This window comes from Ambystoma mexicanum, chromosome 7p (genome assembly GCF_040938575.1).
Source record: "Ambystoma mexicanum isolate Mex_15411 chromosome 7p, UKY_AmexF1_1, whole genome shotgun sequence".
Taxonomy (NCBI): Eukaryota; Metazoa; Chordata; class Amphibia; order Caudata; family Ambystomatidae; genus Ambystoma; species Ambystoma mexicanum.
The window spans coordinates 608,539,736-608,563,585 of record NC_090939.1 but is presented as its reverse complement, the minus strand read 5'-3'; the positions used below and the strand labels follow the sequence as shown (position 1 = coordinate 608,563,585).

The 23,850-nt window shown below is 46.2% G+C and overlaps 1 protein-coding gene across 2 annotated transcripts in view; it reads right to left on the bottom strand.

Moving 5' to 3' along the window:
- The window catches only part of JADE3 (jade family PHD finger 3), a 566,198-nt gene that overhangs the window by 147,399 nt on the left and 394,949 nt on the right, over positions 1-23,850 (bottom strand). For both annotated transcript variants that reach the window (XM_069636617.1, XM_069636618.1), the window contains exon 5: positions 23,491-23,681. In XM_069636617.1, the coding sequence (XP_069492718.1) occupies positions 23,491-23,681 (191 nt within the window). The remainder of the gene's footprint in view (positions 1-23,490; positions 23,682-23,850) is intronic.

The window sequence follows — 23,850 nt, the reverse complement described above, 5'->3', positions numbered from 1 at the left end:
GTAGTACCAGGCTTCCTATATGTTGTTAGCAAGGGGCCGTAATCGGTCTCAAACGCCAGGTTACTTGTTTTGGCCTTACTGTACTTATTGGATAGTTCTTCAATATCTTTCGCTGTAAGGCGTAATCTGTTTCCCTGAGGATTTAGTTCCACCTGATAGTTCAACGATTCAACTGCTTTGTTGGAGCTTTGCCACCTTGTAATTAGAGGGTTGTGATCACTTGCCGTTGTTTGTTTCACCATGAAGTCTAAGATCAAGTTCAAGAAAGGGCGTGATACGAATATGTGGTCAATTGATGACTCGGAGACCCCATTTGACCAGGTCGGTGGACGTGACTTGTCTGGAAAGACCGTGTCTAAATTCTGGAACTGTCTAGACTTCATAAGGTCGAGCCACTGACTTCCTCTTAAAACGGCAGGGTTGTAGCTTTTTTTGGGTTTTTTTGGGGACATGCTGCATTTAGATCACCGCAAATTAGTATATGCGTCGCTTGGTGGACTGTCAGAATCTCGTCTATTTCTAGTTCCATTTCTCTAAGGAAAGTAGTCACTTCTGTTTTTGCTGTATTCCAGTATATGTTTAAAATAGCTAAAGATGTATTTTGATCTTTCTTGTCACGATTGCTTTGTTGGGACCACTTTCGAAGAACTACTAGAAGGTGTTGGTTGGCTCTTAAGACTTTTTCCAGTTGTAAGCCGTGCCCCATGCGGATGGCTGTCAAAAGGCCAGAAGATGGCCGGCCTTTCGTGCTTTTTAAAGCTGGCGCCAAGACAAGTTCGTAGCCATCTAGAGTCGGTAATTTTGTTAGCCACGTTTCTTGTAGACATAGTATATCATAATCCCCTAGATGGATTTCGCCTGGGTTGGTCAAATGGTAGAAACCCCTCGTGTTCCAAGCCCATAGGCTTGTTGCTGTAGACTTGGTTAAAGTTCCAGTTTTGTCCATCGTTGAAGGTTGTTCCGGTTGGCTGAAGGTCTTGCGTAAGTTTTCTCTAGATGGAGTGTTTGTAGAGGACATTCGAATATTCAGGTTCGTTTTTGGTCCTGTTGCATCGTACTTCGAGATAGGTTTGACTCGCCCCTTTGGACTGGGTAAAGCGTGGGTTTTAGTGTCGCTGTTCTCACTCTGCTCTATTCTGGCCATCGACCGTTCTCCATTTCTTTGGCATGTTTGAGTAATTGAATTAGTTTTTGAATAGTCGCCTTGGGATTTTCCGTTTCCCCTCGGGGTGAGGGGTTTAGTGTGCGAGTGATCTCTGCTGTTTGTTGTTTCTGTGAGGTCGTATCCCATCTTTAGTAGATTTTTTGCTTCTCTTCTTAGCAGGTCTTTGATTGTTGTTGAACAAATGTGCAGATATGTTTGCGCCTTACCTTTCCTGTGGCTTGGATCAACTATCCTTAGGTCATTCGTATTAATTATCCTCAGCTTGGGCACATGATTGAATAGTGTAGTACTGAGCTTCTATTCAAAATCACGTTGTCATGGTTTACTGGAATTTGTTCCAGTTTGAGGACCCACAGTCGTTCTTGAGGGGCTTTGGAGATCTTTTTGTATTTTTCTGTTTTGGATCTGTAGTGCAGAACCTCGATTTTTTGTTTTCGGTTACTTTGTTCAGGTCTTTCTTCGCTAGACTTTTTTCCTTGTGATTGCTCCTCTTTCGAGGCTTCATGGCTCCGAGCGTGATATCTTTGTGAGTCAAACCTTGAACTAGTGTCCCTCACCTTATAGGAGCTCGTTGTTAATTTTTGTTGGGTTGTTGGCTGAAGTTCCGTTGCTTTCGGTTCCAGCTTCTTTAAATTTTGAATTGTTTTGTTACGACGTTCTTCTAATGTGAGGAAGGGTACAAGTTGGTTTAGGCGCGCTTCTTCTAAGGTGGCATCTAAGCTGGAATGATGGCCCACTAGGATTTCTGTTTTTCCTTGCGATTTAGCTATTTCCTCGATGGTGTCTGATGGATAGCCCTCCTCTAAGTGCAGGCTAATATTCATCAACGATTCCTGGATCATGAAGTCTTCAGTCGTTTTGAGAGAATGAGTGGCTGTGTTCTGGGGGTGGGAGTGCTCTGGGTTGCCGAGGGAATGGTCTCCACTCTAGCACATTCTGGGTCGACTCTGTTCGGTTTAGTTCTGGGTTTAATTGAGGGTTCCTGTTGTTTCTTGGGGTTGGAAGGTTGGACATCGCTCCTTTTGCTTTGGTCCTTATCAGTTTTCTTTTTGGTAAAGATCTTGTAGGCTTGTTCAGTGCTTTGGCTCTGGAAGGGGTGTCCTGTGTCTGGGGAGGAAGGTGTCGTCCACTACCAGCACAACTTCCTTTTTCTCATCTTGGCCTCTAGGTTTTGTTATTGAATTCGTTTTGGCTTGTGTCGGTTTGGGTTTGACAGTTTCTGATGGTAGTTTTCACTGTCAAATCTATGAACGTGGAGGTTTGTTCTCCCACCTCTCTCGTGGTTTTATTATGCAGTGAATCGGCAAGTGTTGAATTTTCCTTTCTCGCTTTATGTTGTGATGGAGTAAAATAAAGGTTTTGATCTTTTGCTTGTTTCAGACGCTCTTCGTGGGCCATCACATAGCCCTCCAGGAAAATGAGTTTAGCATACATCATTGCTTGAATTGAAGTGTGGTCTTTGAGAGTCTCATTTAAGGATTTCTAAAGTTTGGTGAATGGGGTGAGGCCTTTGAAATTGCAGACATGATGGAAAAAATGTCTTTTTTTCGCTGATGGAGTTTTTGAAGGCGATTTGGCTTGGTTGCTAGGACTTCTTTGAGGCGAAAAACAGTAGAGGCCGTCTTGTAAGATTTATGATAATGTCTTGTGGAGGGATGGTCGAGAGAGTGTCTTCTGTGAGAACGCCTGGCTGGTACTGTAGAAATTGATTTTGGGCTTTCCGTCTCACGACCAGTGCTTCTAAAATGTTCTTTGTCCACTGTAAGGGCGCTATTTGGCGTTAAAGGTTGGGCCAAATCCGCCGTCGGAATAGACTCATGCTTTTCCTGGTCTGGAGGAGGTCCAGAGTCTTACCAAGAGATTTGGGGATCGGGTTGAAGATCTTCCGATCTGGGAATTGTTAAAACTTGCTCTTTTGTGGTCACCGCTGTTGAGTTCTTGACTGGTTCATTTGTAATGATTGGTAGGCCAACATCGTGCTCCTTGTCATTGCTTTTGTTGGAAATTTCCCCGGTTGGTGCTTTTGGTTGTACGGGGTGGTTTGTTTGGAGCTCTCTTCCCTTCACCGTCTGGGGCTGAGGTTTCTGGTTTAACGGTGGTGACGTAGCCTCTGAGGTGTCGGAATGTTGCATCTCCTTTTGGTGTAAAATAGCAGTAGCTATAGTCGCCAACCTTTGTGGGTGGTGAGTCAGTTGCACAGTCTTCCTATATTTTGACGGTGGGGGGTTTTCGTCTAGTGCTTCCAAAATTTCAGTGTCCGTAAGCTCTAGAGTGCAATGAGAGTATTGAGAGTATTGAGAAGTTTTTGGATTGAAAAATCTGGTGAGCAGGTTTTGTGAGGCAGTGTTTTGCATTGCCTTACCTGACCTTTTCGAGTAGGCTGTTAGTCCGTTGTTGTTAGTTATCTTTGTGACTAAACCCTTATTTAAAAGCAGCCTTCTTTTTTTGTTGTCTTTTTTACGCCTTTAAGGCGTTTCATTTCTGTTGTTTTATGGGCTGCCGGTGAGTGTCTAGGGCGTTTACTTTGTTTTGACCTGGCCGGCATTGAAGTAGTGCACAACTTCTCTTGGATTTTCCTGGTCATTGCAAACGAGTTCCTCATCCTGGTGGAGAGACTCGGGGGGAGTCCTCAGTGCCGATGCGGATGACGGTAGGTCGCGCCCCCGCGGGGCGGGGTCTTCTTTTTCAGCGGCCGCGTCGCTGTGTATGAAGGCTACAACTGTGACGCGGTTGCAGGGTTCGACCACTCTGGACTCGGCAATTACTGGACCTTCCTCGTGCGGCTGACTTCGGTTTTTGCCGGTCCTCGAGGCTGCATCAGAGGCTGAGGCCTTGGACGACGGCAAGGTGCAGCCTCGTGGGCCTGGATCCTCTCCCCTGGACGGCACGGACCTAATATCTCCTCCGGGACCAATAGGTGAGGGCGCCAGAGGGACAGTGATCACAGGGTCCACAAGGTACCCGGTGAGTCGGGCCTCAAGATGTAAGTCCTCTATGATTGATGTTGCAGAAACTCCTGGCTCTGGTTCCGGCATCGTTTCTCATTTTTCTTCCATCGAGAGCGCCAAGGGGGCCGTAAGAACGGCTGCTTTCCTCCGTTGCTGTTTATAGTTGAGCAGTGTCGTTGCCGGCTTGTCAGTTTTTCCTGTTTTTCCATATGAGCTACAAGCTGTGGAAAAACAGTAGACTTGTTTAGTGTTTGTCAGTTCTTCCAAAATAGAGGGAGGACACGAACTGCGCATCCGGCGTTTTGCTTCCAAGTCAGTAAATGGTGAGGTTGGGGAGGTGGCAGTCCTCGCAGCCTCGCCTGCCATGACTGCAGGACTGCCACTCGCCGCCACTCCGCGTCCGCTCCGCGTCCGCTCCGCGGACTGTAGAGGTAGTTATAGAGTAGTTGAGAAATGGCTCCACCTCCTATGAAGACAGGGAAAACAGACTCTACAGGCAGGACTGCCACTCGCCGCCACTCTGCATGTTGTGGTGGTGTCTCTTCAGTGCTACATCTTCCACCAGAGGGGTGGATAGGACTGGGTAGGAATACAAATGACTGCTAGATCAGCGCCTCATCTAACTACAGAGAACCCCAAAAGAGTGGGGACCACAAAGATGGCGTCCTATTTAATTAGCAAGCGCTCTCTGTACGCATGCGCTCCAATGCGACTTCTGATTGGCCAGCCATCCAGTTCTTAATTCTAAATAGCCATTATTCCTTGCGTACGTTCTTATGGTGCTTTTCTTCTTATACTTAACCTTGTATCTCAGGGGTATGTGTGGCCAGCAGCCACAGAGTGAAGATGTGTGGTCTCCTAGCTCCCGACGGATACTGGAACTTGATTGTTCCCCCACATGTATAATTAACAACTGAAACACGTTTATATCTATCAAGTGCCCTAGTACCTGGAGTGTTGACGGGTGAGTTCCGACTAACAGGGGGCTGGCTGTCAAAGGGCCACAGTGAGGAGAACACGCAGGGCCTGCTGACAATATTGCGCCGATCTGGGAGTGACTGGAGCTCAGCTCGATCACCTGGATGGAACTCACACTTAGCCGGATGGGAGGTGGACCTGCAGTGATGGCTGAGTTGAGTGACTGTTGGTGAGGAGGGCAGACATTAATCGAGAAGGGGACGCACTGAGGTGTGCGCTGGGAGTGGGTTTCCGGCAGCTCACCTGGTGCTCTAGATCGCACAGGCGAGAGCCAAAGGGGAAAGGAAGAGGTGATTGAGCGGTAGCTGTCGAGAACCACCGGATAGAGGATGAATGGTGGGGACTGGTGGCTGTTTGAAGTGGGGTGAGGCTGGAAGTGGGCTGACCAGAGCGTGTGGCCCGGGGGACAGGATGGGAGCACAGCAGTTCCCCCACCTGGCATTGAAAGAGATACCTGCAACCCCGGATGGACAGGGTATGGGGGTAGTAAACGGGTGAAGCCCCTCCCAGATACTGGTAGCAGCAGCCCTTATGAAGATTTGGGAGACACCTGGGAATTTCGCTGGATAGCGGAGGACATATTGGGCCGGCTTAGGAACTGAGCCTCTCATTGGCAGACACTATCTGGACCTACTGGAGGTGTCCCATCAGACCTAACCCATGACGTACCAGAAGCCCGTGGCGGGGGGACCAGACAAGAATGGAGGCTTTTGCACACAAGCACGCACAGAAGATAAACACGCTCCCCTCCCCGGTCCGGTCTGGGGACACAGTCTCCCGCTGTATCACTGAAGGAGGATCAAGTCCTGGTGGCTATAGCATCCCTGCGAACATTGGTGGAATCAAAGATAGACTAGGTAAAGATCAATGTGAAATTGCTTTGGCGGGATATTCGTTCCCTTGCGGAGAGAGTGGAGTTGGCAGAGTCAAATGTGTCGGAGACTATGCATGATACAAAGAGCTCCGGGCAATGTTTCAAGACTTGTCTGCAAGGGTGGTTCCTTGGAACACAGGGCGGAGAATGCTTAAGGCATGGCTCACAGGAATAACAAGGATACTGGGCCTGCGGAAGGCGAAGGAGCTCGGGATCAGACTATTTGGAGAATGTGTTGCTTCAGGAGATTGGTCCTGGTGCTCGGACACAGGGTTTCACGATGGAAAGAGCGCATAAATCTTACTAAATAAACAGCCGCTGGTGGCCCCTCTGAGATCACTGATTGCAAAGATCCTGAACTTTAAGGACAGGTAGCGGATTTGGCCATTTTCTAACAAATGAGGCATTACACAGGACATCCACCAAACTGACCATCTATCCTAGCTATACAGTGCTGGTACAGCAGCGAAGAAACTCTGGCCAGACCAAGGAGCGGCTCCGTCAACTGGGTTTGAAGTACATGTTACTCTATCCAGCTAAACTGAAGGAGCAATTCAATGGGAAATGCCACTTCTTTGAAACCACAGAGGAGGTGCATGCATGGATGGATGGATGATATTAAGACTGAGCCACTGCGAGACAGACATAATACTAATGCGGAGGACTTTTGCCATCCCTAGGTACTTCAGGTAGGAGGTCTTCACTTTGCTGGTAATGCATGGGACTTGATCGTAGTCATAAGGTTGGAGGCTCGTACGAGTGGTACAGACTACCATTGTTCCTTTGGTTGTTTGGCGACTCGTTTGGTTAGCCACCCGGTATATTTTGTAATTTGGGAGTACCTATGTATAGGCACCCACTGCCTATCGCTGCCCATGTGTTGGGTGGGTTGGGACAGGTAGGTATGATATGATATGATATGATATGGTATGGTATTTGTAACGCGCCTATACACAAGTGTTTCAAGGCGCGACGAGGCAGGGAGGGAGGGAAACAAGGGGAAGACAGACAAACGATCCTACTAGGCCAGGTGTCATTCAGATCGCGCAAGTGCAGAGGTAAGGGGAAAAGGAGGAAGTGCAGGGGGAGGAGGTGGGGGGGAAAGTGCAGTACAAGGTAAGTAGCGTAAGAAATAATAATTAATAAATAATAAATAAAAAGGGCCAGCTGGTGGCAAGTGCGAGGTAAGTGCAGAGCAAGTGCTGGGAAGGGGGCTGTAGGGTACAGTGACAGTCCCACAGTGCACGGGGAGCCAGGGAGGCAGTGCAAGTGGAGAGTGGCTGGGCCCTGGACCGAGGTTGCTGAGAGTGGCCCAGATGCAGGTTTAGTGCTGAATTTAGTGGGGAGTTAAGCAGGTTTAGCAGGGGAGAGGGAGAGAGAAGGCAGAAGCGAAGAGGAAGGTTTTGAGGTGCTTCCGGAACCGGAGATGGTTCTCCTCAAGTTTCAGGGAGGCAGGAAGGCTGTTCCAGAGGGAGGCCCCTGCTGCGGAGAGAGATCTACCCCCAGCTCGTTGCTTCGAGAAGCGGCTGACCATGAGGGAGTTGGAGACGGATGAGCGAAGGGCTCGTGAAGGAAGATATTTAGGAAGAGAGAGTTGAAGGTATTTAGGTCCCTGGCCCCAGAAGGCCTTGTGGACAATGGAGAGGGTTTTGAACTTAATCCTCGCAGCCACTGGGAGCCAGTGAAGGGATTTCAGTCCTGGAGAGATACGGTCCCTGGGCTTGAGGCCAAGGACAAGTCTCGCAGTTCTGTTCTGGATAAGTTGCAGAGGGCGGAGAGTGGAGGCAGGCAGATTAAGATAGAGGCTGTTACAGTAGTCCAGCCTTGAGAGAACCAGGGCTCGGGAGACAGTGAGCTTCTGGGGGAAGGAGAGGAAGGGAAGAATACCTCTGAGGAGGTGCAGCTGGTAGTGTGACTTCTTAGAGACGTCAGATATATGAGGAGAGAAGGAGAGTGTGGAGTCGAAGATGACCCCGAGGTTTTTAGCCTTGCAGGTAGGGGCAGGAAGGGGGCCAAGGGAGGCCGGCCAGAGAGCTGCAGGGAAGGAGGGAGTGGGTGTGCCGATGAGTAGAATCTCAGTCTTACTGGCGTTGAGGCAGAGGTCATTGGCGGCACACCATTCCTGGATAGCAGACAGACAGTCGGAGATGAGGGAAGGAGAGGAGGAGGCCGAGGGTAGCCTGAAAATGAGCTGGGTATCGTCGGCATAGCACTGGAAGTAGGGGCAGAGAGCGGCGATGCGGTGGGCAAGGAGTGCCAGATACTGGTTGAAAAGCCAGGGAGAGAGGTTGGAACCCTGGGGGACACCACAGGTGGAGAAAAAGATGTCAGAGAGGAAGGAGCCCATTTGGACCTGGGAGGGTCGACCGGAAAGGAAAGAAGTCAGCCATGCCAGAGCCTGACCAGTGATACCCAGGTTATCACGGAGACAGTTGAGCAGGATGGCATGGTTGACAGTGTCAAAGGCAGAGGAGAGATCGAGCAGAATGAGAACACAGGGAGTGTTGGAATCGAGGTTCAGGAGCAGGTCCTCACGGATGTTCAGGAGAGCAGTTTCCGTGCTTCTGGCCGCTCTGAAGCCGGATTGATGGTCATGAAGATTACCAACAGATTCAGCATGGAGGTTAAGCTGGGAAATGGCCAGTTTCTCCAGGAGCTTACCCAGGAAGGGAGTAATGGAGATTGGGCGATAATTGGCCGGGCAGGAGGGGTCGGAAGAAGGTTTCTTGAGGAATAGCTTGGTACTATTGAGCTGTTCTGTTAATTTGGATGTTCCGTTATGGTTGCTTGCCAATATACTGTTTTTACTCATTGAAATGGGGGGTATAGTGGAAAAACCTGGGTGGGCCTTGGTCTGACATGAAGTTGGGATCGCCCTGTGGAAGGATGCTGAATTTGGGACCTGTGACAATCACATGGGGTACAGCACATTGAGTATTGTCACTCCCAACATTCCCTAGTCCTTCCCACAATTGAGAACCATTTTATTGAAAGTACACCTGTGTACTGTTGTAACACAGGGGATAAAGACAAAGCCAAAAGTACTAGGATGAAGAAGAGCACAGGAAACAGGATGGTCATTGGATGTGCTAGTACTGGTACAAGTTGGCCCAGAAGAGGCATGAGGATTAAGTTAACAGAAACAAAGGCTTTTACAATCTGCCAGGGTGGGAATGGCAACATTGTATAAGTATAGATGGTGGACTAAACTAAACAAAACTGTCAAACCCAGCCAGGAGAGGCAACAAGTGTGGAAACCATCAGGCGTTTCAAACCCTGTGGGCAGACCACAGTCCGAGAAAAGCGGAGGATGCCGTAGAGGTGTGCAAGGAGTTCTCCAAGGGTCCAGCTGAAGCAAACCCCGAACGCGAAGCAGGAGAGACTAGCCTCGAAGCTTACCAGAGCGCGGAGCCGCCGGGGTGCTGTGGAAACTGCAGAGAGAAGCCCGGTGACAGGACGGTGGAGTTTATGTTGACGGACATTCTGACAAACGCTTTTAGTGTTAGTTTTGAGGCAGAAAAACCCCTCTTAGAAGATCGGAATAGTGACAACCTTTTTATTCACAAATACAATTCTACAACCACCACCATGCAATCTGTGTGCCAGCTTCCTTCTTCGACACCCTCACAGACCGCACAGCAATCCGGTGCAGAATACTGTATGATACTTATTTCTTGCTCTCCAGCTGTAATCTTTTTTTTGGTTGGGACCCCCGGTCAGGTGAAGCCGGTCAAGATTTATGGCAAATGACTTGAATGTGGTGACCGAGCATGTACGGGGGCTGAACAATTACCTTAAACGTAGTGGGTCGAACTTGCAATAGGGCTACCCCCACATGCTTCCTGCGCAATACACCTCAGGAGTGATAGGTGGGCTGCGTCCTTGGGAAAGTGGAGAGGGATTGGGTATGGGGCTACATATACTACGTAGGCCAGGGGGTTCTGGTATGGATAGCTGCCGCAGTACAGTTTAGACTCATGAATGTACGCACTGCCCAGGGTCAAATGGTACGTTGATGCTTCCAGTTGTTTTTTCACTCCCTGTATGCGAGACTGACCCCTTTTGGGGATGTCATGTGGAACGGGGGTGGTAGAGGGGAGGAGGGAGACTAACTGCACATTAGATCCAGTGCTCCACAGATCAGATGACAAATGTGTACGTGCAGGCCCTCTGGCGTAAGCCCTCTGCAAAATGTTCGCTAACTTGGAGCGTGTAGAAGTTTGGAGGTAGATTAATGCGGAACGCAGGGCGTACTCATATGTTTCATGCCCACCTGCTGTTTATACTCTCACTGATCATCTTTTTACTGGGATGGAACCCACGCTTGAGTTCCTCACCAGAAACTATATGGGCAGGATGTTGTCAGATCATGCGCCACGGCGGCTTACCACCTAGCGGACATGCAGTGTCCCATCTCCTGTTCGGACCTCCATGTCGCAAGCACTAGCGGATGCTCCTTTTCGGGACCACCTGGCTGATAGACTAGTCGAATTATTTAAGAAACACAAGCAGTGTTGAGGGCAACGACAGTATGGACATTTTTCCAAGTGGTGATAAGGGGAGAGGGCATAGCCAAGGCAGGAGGAGTAAGAATTTATCGCTGAGGGATTTGTTTAAAGTTGAAACTGCCATAATACGTTCTGAGAACTCACTGGTGATGGATAGTAAGGTGGAGCAAGGAACTGGTGGCCATTAGGCTGTGGTGCATCGCGGCCTGGGATAGACTGGACAAATACGATTTTTCAGTGTATGGAGAGGCTTCATAAGCAGGGAGACAAAATGGCTTACAAAATGGGTAGGCTGCTTGCCTGGATGTGTCGCAGAGAGATGCTGCGCCTCATCATAAATTCTGTAGTGGATGAATGTGGGGAGGTTTGGTGGTCTCAGGGGGCGGTCAATAGAATTGTTTGTGGATACTATGAGGCTCTATATATTGGCGAGATGGGAAGGGTGACATGGACAAGATCGAGTTCACTCTGTCCCAGATTGCGTTGCCCAGTTTGACACAAGGACAGGTTGCTTTATTGAATGCACCACTGACCAAAAGAGAATTGCTTGCTGTGATCTTGTCCCTGCCGTCCAGTAAAACCCTGGGAGGGTTGAAAATTGAAGATGTTGTCCCATGGCTCCTAGAGAAGTTCCAATCGGCTTATGAGAGTGGGGTGCTTCCCCTGAGTATCTCGAAAGCATCAGCACTGTTGCGAGTCATGGTGAATCGGGATTTTAAAATCCTTACAGCTGTATTGGCAGGGAGGTTGTGGCAGGTAATTATGACCCTCATACATCTAGAGCAGACAGGATTTGTACCGGGTAGAAATGCTTCAATGTACCGGAGATGCGTACATCAAGTCAGATAGAAATGGGTCAAGGGAAGAACAATGTGCTTTGGTGTGTCTGGATGCTGTGCAATCATTTAATTTGGTACATTGGGAATGGATGTATGCTGCCCATAGACATTTCGGGTTTGGGGAAGGATTCTTACAGTGGGCCAGACTGATTTACACATCGCCTAAAGCTATTGTGAAGACAGGAAGCACGACATCAAAGGCATTGGATCTGAAGAGAGGCACTATGCAAGGCTGCCTGTTGTCAACTATGTTGTTCATCCTGTGTTTGGAACCATTATCAGCGTTCCTTATGACAGAGTTTACTGAGGTTGGGGTGGTAATGGATGGTACCCGGCACATAATTTCCCTCTAAGCTGGCGACAGGCTGTTGTACATTCAGAATCTGGACAGTTACCTGCTGTACATACTTGAGGTGTTTGACAATTTCGCTGTGCTATCAGGCATAACTAAATCAGAGCACATCATGCCTTTTCCTGTTGCCTGTGAAGGGGTTGTCATGGGCAACAGGCACCTTTAAATGTCTGGGGGTGAATATGTCATGACTTTAAGACCTCACACGAGCGCAACACCGCGAAAGCTATGGACGGCATATGGAGATCCTTAGGATTTTGGAAGAAATGCATAGGTGGGATCTCGGGGTGAAGGCGATATAGGAAGAAGATCTGGGCATAAGGTTTGAGGAAACCGAATGGGCAAACACACTATTAGACACAGAAGGTGTCTAGGAACAAGCTTATTCAGCAGTACACTATCCATAGGACATACATGGCAGCATACAAGATATAGAACTTTTCCCAGTCTGCATCTCCTTGTTGCTGCAGGTATGCAGAGAAGGCAGACATGATGCATATGTTTTGGTCCTGCCCTGTGGTTTGGTAATGTTGGTCTGCAGTCAGAGAAAGAATTGAAGGAGTGGGTATTACTAGGTTTGCATGGACTCCTGAGGTGTGTTTGCTGGGTATGTATCCCCGACCAAAGGTCACTAAGCAGGTTACCAAACTACTTGATCTGGCTTGCTTATTGGTCGAAAACACAGGCTCGCTATGGCATGGAAGTTAGCTGCTGGGCTGCAATTAGGGTCCTGCTGGGAGGATCTTAAGCATTGGACAATGGCTGAGACTAAGGTTTGTTATTGGGCTGCACATAGAAGTACACAGGAGGTGACTTCGAACATCTTGGCCTGAAACTAAATACAATGGAAAATCAGTTGCTGTTATGTCCATCGGACGACATGCCTACCAGGGGATCTGGTTACCAGAAAGAAGTCATTTCTAGTTGGAGAGCTAATGAGTACGTACAGGGTGTAGGATGAACTGGAAACTTGCACAAGGTCAAGGTATTCATATAGTTCAGGATGTTTATAGGTAAGCTGTCCTTATGTGTGTGTATATTATATAATACATTACTCACCGTAATCGTATTTCTGATGGTTGTATCTGCTTAGATTCACATGCTGTGCATAGGCCGACATCTAGTGGAAGCTGCGGAGTATTACAGTTTGTTTTTCAAAACTCGAAAATTGGGCGTCGACACAGGGCATGCCAGTAATACTATCCCTAGTGTGACGTCCACTGTACCCATGATCCCTCACGCGTCTAGGACCCTCAGATTGTATTTTTTCTGACATGAGGTAGCATGAGGAGTAGCGCGAGTACAGATGATCCAAGCAGATAGAAGATAGATAAGATAAGACTACAAGCATCCATGCGCCTTCTCTCAGAGGGGAGGAAGGGTGGGTCGCATGTGAATCTAAGCAGATACAAGCATCAAAAATACGATTACGGTGAGTAATGTATCCCTTCTGAGGCTTGTGGAATCTGCTTAGATCACATGCCGTGCATAGATTAGCAAGCAGTGTTAGGAGGTGGGATTTGAGAAGAGTCATGAGCAAATAAATGTCTTAGAACCGCTTGTGCCACTTGAGCATCTGTCTTGGAATGGGTGTCAATGCAGTAGTGCTGAGTAAAAGTGTGAATAGAGCTCCAAGTAGCTGCTTTGCAAATGGTGTCAAGGGGAACATTTGCAATGAAAGCTAGAGTGGCCCCAATGCCTCTTGTCGAGTGGGCTCTGGGCGTAAAAGGCAAAGTTTTGTCAGAAAGAGAGTAACACAACTGGATACAGTTGACAATCCACTTGGAGATGGCACCCTTAGAGACACTATCTACCTCTTTGCCTGTGGCTACGGAGACAAACAGTTGATCTGTTTTCCTAAGCGGTCTGGTCTTGTTTACGTAGTAAAGGACCGCCCTACGCACATCTAGTGTGTGTAGTTTAACCTCAGCCGAGCTTTGTGGGTTTTGGAAGAAAGCCGGAAGCTCGATGGACTGGTTTACATGGAATTTAGAAATAAACTTAGGTGAGAACCTAGGGTGTGTCCGTAAAACCAGCTTATCCTTATGAATAGTAAAGAAAGGATCCTGCACTGACAGAGCCTGAATTTCACTGACCCTTCTTATGGATGTAATGGCTACTAAGAAGGCAGTTTTATAGGTCAGGTGTTTTAGACTTGTCTTATGCATGGGCTCGAATGGGGGGCCCATGAGTTTAGATAGCACCGCGTTCAGGTCCCATCCTGGTGGTGGGTTAGATATAGGAGGATTAAGTCTCTTTACTCCCTCCATGAAGGCTTTAACCACGGGTACCTTCCACCATGACACCTTGCTATGTGAGGTGGTGTACGCTGACAGTGCTGCCAGGTGTACCTTTAGTGAGTTGAAAACCAACCCTGCATCCAGCAGGTGGAGCATGTATGTCACGATTGTGGAAGGAGTGCAATCAACTGGGTTGATTTGTTTATACTGGCACCAGATAACGAATCTCTTCCATTTGTCGAAGTAGCAATGCCTCATGTTCGGTTTCCTAGACCGTTTTAGGATGTCCATACACCTCTGTGGTAAATGGAGTTGGGTTGAGGATGCACCTTCTGACCTTGGTGCTGGGACAAAAGGTTGTACCAGCCTGGGAGTTTGATGGGATCGCACACCCGAGAGTCTGCGTAGGTGTAGAAACCAAGGTTGTCCCACCCACATGGGAGCAACTAGGACGAGCGTCATTGACTCTCTGTTCATCTTGTTCACCACCTTCCTGATGAGGAGTTGGTGGAAAAGCGTACGCAAACATCCCTGACCAGTTCATCGACAGGGCGTTCCCCAGGGAGTCTGGTTGGGGAAACCTGGATGCGAATCCTGGACACTGTGTTTTCGCTTGTGGCGAATGGGTCTATAGTGGGGAAACCCCACTGAGAGAAGAGATCTTCTACGATTTCTCTGTTTAGACACCATTCGTGTTCCTCCGGAAGGGGATCTCTGCTCAAAGCGTCCGCTAGAGAATTGAGATCCCCTGGAACATGTTGAGATGACAGAAAGATGTTCCGTCTGAGTGCCCATATCCAAATTTTCTGGGCAAGTCTGGACAGATTTGGCGAACGAGTCCCTCCTTGCTTGTTCAGGTAGAACATGGCTGTCGTGCTGTCCGTCCGGATCTGCACCGACAGGTTCAGTAGGTGGGGCTCGAACGCTTGAAGTGCTCTGAAAACTGCCAGAAGCTCTAGCAGGTTGATGTGGTTCTTGGCCACTGTGTGAGACCAGAGACCCTGAGCTGTGTGGTGGAGATGGTGAGCTCCCCATCCTGTCAGCATGCGTCAGTCGTGACTATCGCCTGTATCTCTGGATCGTAAAAGGGTTTCCCCTTGGATAGATTGTCTCTTGTCCACCAGTGGAGGCTTTGTACAAGTGTTGGCGATGAGCCAGTCGTCCAGATAAGGGTACACTGGGATTGCCTCCCTGCGTAGGTGTGCCGCCGACACTGCCAGTACCTTGGTGAATACCCTTGGAGCCGAGGCTATCCCGAAGGGCAGTACCTTGAACTGGTAGTGCTGACTGTCCACCTTGAAGCGCAGATATTTTCTGTGCGCTGGGAACATGGAAATAAGAAAATAGGCATCTTTCATATCCAATGTTGCCATGTAATCCCCCTTTTTTAGGAGGGGGATTACCTCTTGGTGAGTAGTCATGCAAAATTTTTGGGGCTTGACATACTTTTTTGCAGGCCGTAAGTCCAATACTGGGCGCATTGTCAAATCTTTTTTTGGCACAAGGAAGTAAGTTGAATAAATACCCTTGTTTACCTGGTGTCCCAGGACGAGTTCTATCGCGTCCTTTGCGAGAAGATTTTCGATCTCTTCGAGTAGGATCTTCTGGTGGTCTAAGGAGTGTATTCTTTGTCGTGGAGGGTGGTTTCGGGGACGCTCTAGGAGTTCTATGCAGTATCCTACGGACACTGTGGACAGCATCCATCTGTCCGATGTGATCCCTTCCCAAGCTTGGGTGAAGATGGAAATGCGTCCCCCTACTGGGGATGCGTGAGAAGGGACCCTGAATGGAGCGTCACTGTTTTGGTGGAGGTGTGCCCCCTCCTTTATTGGGACTGCCTCTAACCCTACCACAGCCTCTTTTGTTACCCCTGCCATAACTCTGGGTAGACTGCTGGTTAGTGCTCCATGTAGTACCCTGGCCTTGGGAATAGTTTGAGCCTCTTTGGGAGTTTTGTCCGCGAGGCCGACGAAAATTGCCATTCCCTCTCTGGTTAGGGGGTTTGTTGGTTAGTTGCCCTAGGAACTTGAGTGTCTCGTACTCGTCCTTGGCATTCTTCAGCGCGTCCTCGACCGCCTATCCAAACAATAGATCCGGCTCCACCGGCTTATCTATAAACGATGCTTGGGTCTCGGCTTTGAAACCAGACTGCCATAGCGAAGCATGTCTCTTGATGACCGTGCTTTCAGCAATTAATCTGCCGGCGTTATCCGCGGCATCAAAGGTTGCTTTTAAAATGCAACCCGACACGTCTCTCCCCTCTGCCGAAACTCGTGCCAATTGGCTCTTTAAGGGTTCTGGAGCGGAGTCTATGAGAGCCGCGACTTCTTCCCACTGGTGGCAGTTGTAACTAGCCAGCAGGGTGGTGGAGTTGGCAATCCTTGCCTGGTAGGCGGCAGTGGAGGCTACTTTCCTGCCCAAGCAATAAATCTTCTTGCTCTCCTTGTCGGGGGGAGCTTCGGACGATGACAAGGGTGCTCCCGCCCTCTTACGGGTGTTTGTAACAACCAGGGAGTCCGGTTTGAGATGTCCCCTTATGTACAGTGGGTCAGACTGGGCTGCCCTGAAAAGCTTTTCAATTCTGGGGTTTACTGCCCTAGTGAGATTGGGGTTAACAAGGGAAGGGTCTATCCTCCTTTGTATTGACTTAAGGATAGGGATGGCCTGAGCAACAGGTCACTTTTCTCCCCCCAATTCCCCTGCAAAGTCCCTCTCTTCCTGAGCACCTTCGGTGTCAATGTGGAAGTGCTGTGCCGCTCTGGACAGGACCTCATTCAGGAGAGGCTGGTTGTCGACAGGGGAGGCGGTAACCGCGGGCTCTTTCTCTACCGGGGAATCTACCCTGTATGTATCTGGGTCGTAGTCGTCCTCCTCCTCCTCCTCGTCCTCCTCCTCCTATTGGTCCTCATCATCCCCATAATAGCCTGTCCCAGTTTGTTCTTCGAACATGCCCACATCTGGATCCTCACCAAAAGGATGGATCTTCCCGATATTGAGAATAGGGCTGTGTATAGAAGGGGTCTGAAGGTTGAGTTGGTGCTTCACCCCGGGACTTCTTACTTGGGGGTATTGGATCCTTAGAGCTTGAGGGAATTGACCCTTCTGGGGTATAAGAGAGAAAGTGCTCCAGGTTTTTGGCATAGAAATCTGACAATGATGACATCCTTGACATTACTCTGTCTATGTCATCACTGGACCATTCCCTAGAACTGGGAATAACTCTTTCCTGCAGTGCTTTCCCTGTTTTATCCTGACTAGACCTACTTGTTTGAACAGGGGTATTAGGGACAACGGACAGAGAATTGTCCTGACTAGACCTACTGGCCTGAACAGGGGCCTTAGGGACAAGAGACTGAGACTTGTCCGTCTGTTTAGGTGGAGTAGAATGTAGTTTAGGAGTGGAAGTAGGCTGGGACTGCTTACTTCGTTGTTTTCCCCCCTCCCCGCAGGTGGAGTGTTTCCCCGATTTTTGGGCCCTATCACAGCTTTTTGATGCCTGGTGTCGAAATTCGGGTGTAGAGTCCCTGTCTCTGGAGAGTGTAAGGGATTCGGTAGCAGCCTTCGCGCTGCCTGCAGACGCCGACTCCTGGAGTGCGGCCCGGGGGTAGAGGTCGGCGTCGTCTTCAGATGACCGAACCTCAGTCACTAAGGGGAGCGAGGCACTCTTAGCAACAGTGGAGGGTTGCCTGGTGTCATGAGGCGATCTCGAACGTGAACGCCCAGAGGACACTGACTCGGTGGACCGTTCTCTACGTGCCTCTTTCCGGGAACTCCACGTGCGCTTCGAGTCTCGGTTGGACCTTTGTTTGCTGGGAGTGGTGTGGGTAGCCGGGGGTCTTCCCCATAGCTGCCCTGCCGGACAACCTTCCGAGGTCGGGGACTTGCGCTTGGCTGTCCATCGACGCCACATTGCCCTCGCCGTCCGAAAGTACGGCGTCGCTGCCATCGCTGAAGGCACCCGCTGCGGCCATGGCCTCTTGTCGCCTGGCGTGGTGGGCCCAACGCTTTGTCGAACGGTCCTTAAGGGTCTTCGGTTTAAACCGACTGCACGCTCTGCAATTCGCCTCGGGGTGGTCCCTCGGCAAGCAGAGGTTACACGTGGCGTGTCTGTCAACCCAAGTATACTTTCAGTTGCACTTGGGGCAAAATTGAAAAGGGGTACCCTCCATACGCACTCTGTGGCAGCGGGCTGGGAGTGTAGGAATATAAGTAATGTACCTATATTAATCAGAGTGTAGGATATGTGCCACCCCCCACTCTCCCTACTTGCAGGGCCGAGTCCAGAGGACTTCCGAGGCCCGGGCCGACGGTCGAATTTTCTCAAATCTGGCGTTGAGTGTCGATGTTCGGAGACTCGACGTATAGGTGGAATAAACGGGGAAATATATAACAATATGAGGGTCCTAGATGCGTGAGGGATCATGGGTACAGTGGACGTCACACTAGGGATAGTATTACTGGCACGCCCTGTGTCGACGCCCAATTTTCGAGTTTCGAAAAACAAACTGTAATACTCCCCAGCTTCCACTAGATGTTGGCCTATGGACAGCATGTGATCTAAGCAGATTCCACAAGCTATATATATATATATATATATATATATATATATATATATATATATGGTTTTATATTGTATGGCAGTGATAAGGGAATGATCTCATTTCTGCAATGATACCACAATGGTTATAAACGGATACGCCGTCTTTTTGATGACAAAATGCCAATAAAGAGATGTTACAACTGAAAAAAAAAACAATTGTCAGAACCTTTGAGAGTTGTAGTCCTTGTTTCTCCTGGCTGTCCCAAGAAATGTGCTCATTCATTTCTTTGTCTTTCATTAACTTTTCTTGTATCTAACATACTTTTTTCAAATTGTATGGAGCATATTAGCTTTAAGCATTTCACTTAAATATTCCCTGCTCATGTATTATTCCTTTGTGCTTTTAAAATTTTCCAACCTATTGTTCCTTTATTGTTGTTATTCACAAATGTTTCTTCGTATTATACTCTGTTTTATCATTATAATCTTTAGGTTAATATCATTATAGCCTATGTCACCTGCGTGTTTATTTTATACCCATGTTGTAACCAATGAGTATTGAAGGCCATACTTGGAATTTCAAAGGCCTGAACCATCCAATCAAGCAGCATAAGGCTTTATCTGATTTGTCAAAATGCAAAGTCCCCACGGTCTCTCCCCCTGGTTGCTTGTAGATCCCTTAAGATTATGGATAGGCCATATTTTCTTTTCACTAGCACTTGGAAAAAAGGTAGCCATTCTGATCAATAAACGGGTTTAGTTTCAACTAATTCATGAAGAAAAAGACTATTCGACATTTGATTATTATAGAGGCTATTGTTAATATTCCTGGTATTATTGTTAACATTTATGGTGCTACTGCACCCAACCCTGGCTTTTGGTGCGATTTGAAAGAAAAATTAATCAAACAAGAACGTGATTGTGTAATATGTGGCAATTATAACCAAATGTGTGACTACTATGGTCCGTAAATCTGAAACCAAGTTTATTAATTGTAAAGCTCACAAACACGTTAAACTTTAAAAGAGGATTTTAATAATTTTTAATTCCTGGTGTTTTTGTCATCCAAACCTCAAAAGAATACCCCTTTTTCCCTCTCCACCACAGACATCCTTCTCTAGATTGGACTATATATTTGTTAACTTGCCTTTAACATTGCTCATACAAAACTCTGGAATAGGCCCCCTAATCATCTCAGACCATGCCCCAGTTGTTACCTCCCTTGAATGGGATCTGTAACTTACTTTTCTCTCTAGATGGTGATTTAATTAATTTCTGTTAAAAGATCCCACTTCCATTAAAAAGGAATAAATGTATAATAGAATGTTTTAATACTAACCATGCACAAGATACCTCTACTCAACAATTGGGATGCATTTGAAGCGGCTCATAGGGGCAGTGTTTAGTATATAGTGTCCAAGACAAAATTAAATGAAAAAATCTTTAATTATTTACTTTAATCAAATCAATAGAAAGATGTTACATTACCCCACTGAGAATGTATTTAAAGAAATAATGACTAAACTAATTGAGTACAATCAGATATGCATCGAAACAGATTGCAACTCTGAATTAAATCTACATATTATGGCTGCTCAAATAATGCTGGCAAACACTTAGCCTCTTACCTCAAAAGGAAAAAGCTATAATTACTTCCATTACCAATTAGCAAGTAATTTTTTGATTTCTATTCTAACTTTGTAATTCTGATCCAATTACCAAAAAATGATATAAATAAACTGATAATAGGTCATAAAAAATTCAAGAACCAATTGATCCATCCTCGTTCAATAATCTCATTAATCTACAAAAATTCAAATGACCATCTTTGATCTTAAAATTGGTAAGGCCCCTGGCCTAGATGGTTCCCAACTGATCGTTATCGATCCTTCTCTGAATACCTTTCCCCTAAACTGAGTTGCATGAACATTTCTTTACGCAAGATCAGAGCTTTGGCACTTTTGGTTAAGCCTTGTTAATTATTTTCCCCAAACAGACAAAGATCCTTCATTAGTGAAAAATGCTAAGTCTTCTTATTTGCCATTTGCTTACCAATTATGATGCAAACATTTTGCTACAATTATAGCTAATAGATTAGAACATGTTCTGCTCAAACTTGCAGATCTAGATCAATCAGGTTTCATAAAAGGATGGTATGCTTCCTCAAACACAAGATTACTTTTTAATATTCTCTGCCAATCACAGAAATTGCCTGATCCCCTTATCCTCCTTACACTAGACGCTGAGAAAGCTACTGAATGCCTTTCTTGGTCATTCATGTTTGAATCTTTAAAATGGGACGGATTTAGTCCTATTTTTTCTAAATTTTTTAAATCCTTTATTTCACACCCTCTGTGTGACTGATCAATAATACATTCTCACAATCCTTCCTTGTCTTAAGGAGGAGCGCAACAGGGATGTACACTCTCCCTTATGCTTCTAATTGTAGCCCTTGAACCTCATCTACAAAAAAACAGATTAAACAAGAATATTTCTGGAATACCTTTAAATAATAATACTGTTAAACTATCAGCATATGCAGATGATATCCTGCTCCATCTAGCTGATCCTTCAAGGTCAATTTCGAACCTTATGACCACAATTAATGATTTCATTAAAGTCTTCGGATACAAACTGAATCTTGACAAATCTGACATTCTACCCTTAACTAATACATGCTCATTAACAGTTATACCTTTGTTTGGTATGAAATGTTGCCCTTCACCAATCAGATATTTCGGGATTTATATTTAAAACAGTCTTAATACTCAATTTCCTTATTTGTTACACTAATAATTGAAAAAGCTAAGACTTAATTACTAAATGGTCTCCATTATCGGTCACCTGGGAGAGATGGTGGGGGGGGGCTTCTTGATTCAATCAAAATGACTATAAGCCCTATTGTCATATTTCTCAATGATTCCTGTATTTGTTCATACATCTACCAAGGCAGCCAAACTATATTTTTTATTTCTTTCTAAATGAACAAATGAAAGAAATCATTTGAATACTAATTCTATCAAAGATTTGGAGAAAGGTTAGAATATACATCCATCTCCTGACACCTGGGAAAGAAATGTGGAAACAATATTATACCACTTCTGTTTGCAGCCAATCTTACAATATCACACTTTCTCATCCTACACAGAGCGCTAGATTATCCACAATTTGAAACACTACTTCTAATCTTGGCTTGTCATGCCAAGCATCCTCCCCCTAGCAAACCGCTGACTTTGTTCTTTCCATTTTCAAATGTAAATTTGGATTTGTTTTTGGGGAAGATATGGAAATGTTTGCAGACTATATTTAATTTTCAAGAACCATTAACTGAGTAACTTAATGACTGGTACCCTGGTCAACCTTTGTGTGGCCACCCCCCAACCTATTCAATTTTTGTATTTATTATGGTTTCCACCATATTGCGTCCAATTGGAAAAATGTGTATTACTTAATTTATAATATGTGGTGAAATTCTATATGTTCCTTTCATAGAATTGAAAAAATACATGCTTACTCCAGTGGAAAGCCTCCTAAATGTATTGATAAATGGGACGCGTTTACCACATATCTGAGTAATAGTTAAACATTATAATTGATATTTGTATTTTGATATCCCTCACCTATTTCTTTACTATTGTTTTGTCCATCTTGTCTGTCGCATTTGTATGTCTTGTCATATTCATTAATTATCTTGAATATCACCCATGACAAAGCTAGTTGCTGTGTATTAACTCATCATTCAATCTTATGGTTATTTCAAACTTGTTCTTATAATCCTATATATCTCTACAATTGAATTGTGACCCCAATATGTTTATTTCCAGATGGAATGTACACTAAAAATGTAAAAAAAATGCAAATACTGCTTTTGCCATTCTATTACAAAGTGGCACCCTTTACAAATTGACAATGCCAGTAACCCTTGAGGCATAGGGGCATGCATACTTTGTTTTACAAAGGCGTTCCTTAATTTGTGAATATAAAAAAAAAGGTATTGCAAATTCAGAACAAGGTCACATTTACGTATCAAGAACACCTAGACCCACTGCCTAGCCAAAAGTGTGTCTCCCCAAGCCAAAAATAATCCAGACTGAACAAGATACCAGACACTGCCAATCAGGCATCCCGTTCGCTGTTGCAAGAAAAGGCATCACTGAGACAGTGCCATAAGTCTCCTCACCACATTGTGGAATGAGGGGTTAGGGGTGGAGTTCCAAATCCATTGGCACTGGTTCTAGAATCTTCCCCGAAACTAACAGTTTGTTTTTTAACAGAGGCGAGGGGGGGTGGGCCAAAAGAAAGCTTGCATACCAAATCAAGTTTGCTCTTTTTTGTGCAATGATCTATGTGTATTTTTCAGATCACTAGTAGGGCTGAGCTGCAATGTAGATCGGTGTTGGGACAAACCCCTTCAGCAAGGGATATGGAAGCTACCACCACCAAATTTCATTTCCAACTTTGTGAAGAATTTATGTCACTTTTTAATCATTTCCAGTCCATTTTTAAGGAAATAACTGCAGATCAGTTTACAATATACAAGCCAATCCATGTCAAAGTTATGTACTTTGAGAGATCAGAATGTTCCAGCTCTTCCAGGAAGTCAACTCATGCAACTACATAGTCAACACCCAATTCTACGGGACAGGATAGGATGATTGTATGCCATTTCCAAATTGTGCAGTAATAGACTGGGACAAATGCCTAATATACAGCCTCCCGTTCACAGCTATATTAGATATGCAGTATAACTTTACTGACCATGTTGGTTCAATAGCCAATTAAATAGAAATTATATTAATATCAGACATCATGCAACATTTCCACATGGTGAAAAGGGCTATATTTGCAATGATGAATAAATCGCTGTAACTTTACTGAAATCACTAAGTTCCACAAAAAAAACAAAAAAAGAAAACTTGCATGGATGCACAACCAGTTTGTACAGGAAAGGAAAGCTAGGCTATGTTCTTCCATGCTCACCCCAATGTAACAGTGTTAACAACTGTCGCTCCTCACCATATCAGAGAAATAAAGAGACAGTTTTACCCATTTCTAAAAGCTCTATGTTGAGTTCTTGCAGCCAGAAGATATCCACCTCGTCTAGGTCATAGCGGCACATCTTCTCTGCCAGCTCCAAGATGTTGATGTAGCCATGTTCGACGGGCTCCTGGCCAGAGCAGTGGATGTACTTCTTTGGTCGGGAGAACAGTATTTGCTTCTCCTTCTCTGCAACCACCCTGAAACGGAAGAAAATTCATCATTCAATTATAGCAGAAGGGCAGAATTCTTTACCACATATTCAATTCGACTTGCCCACCAAAGAAAGGAATGCCTTATGCCTACAATCACTGTTGTGAATGTCATGGAATTTATTTTGAAATTTGAAAAAGCCTGTGGTTTATTGTT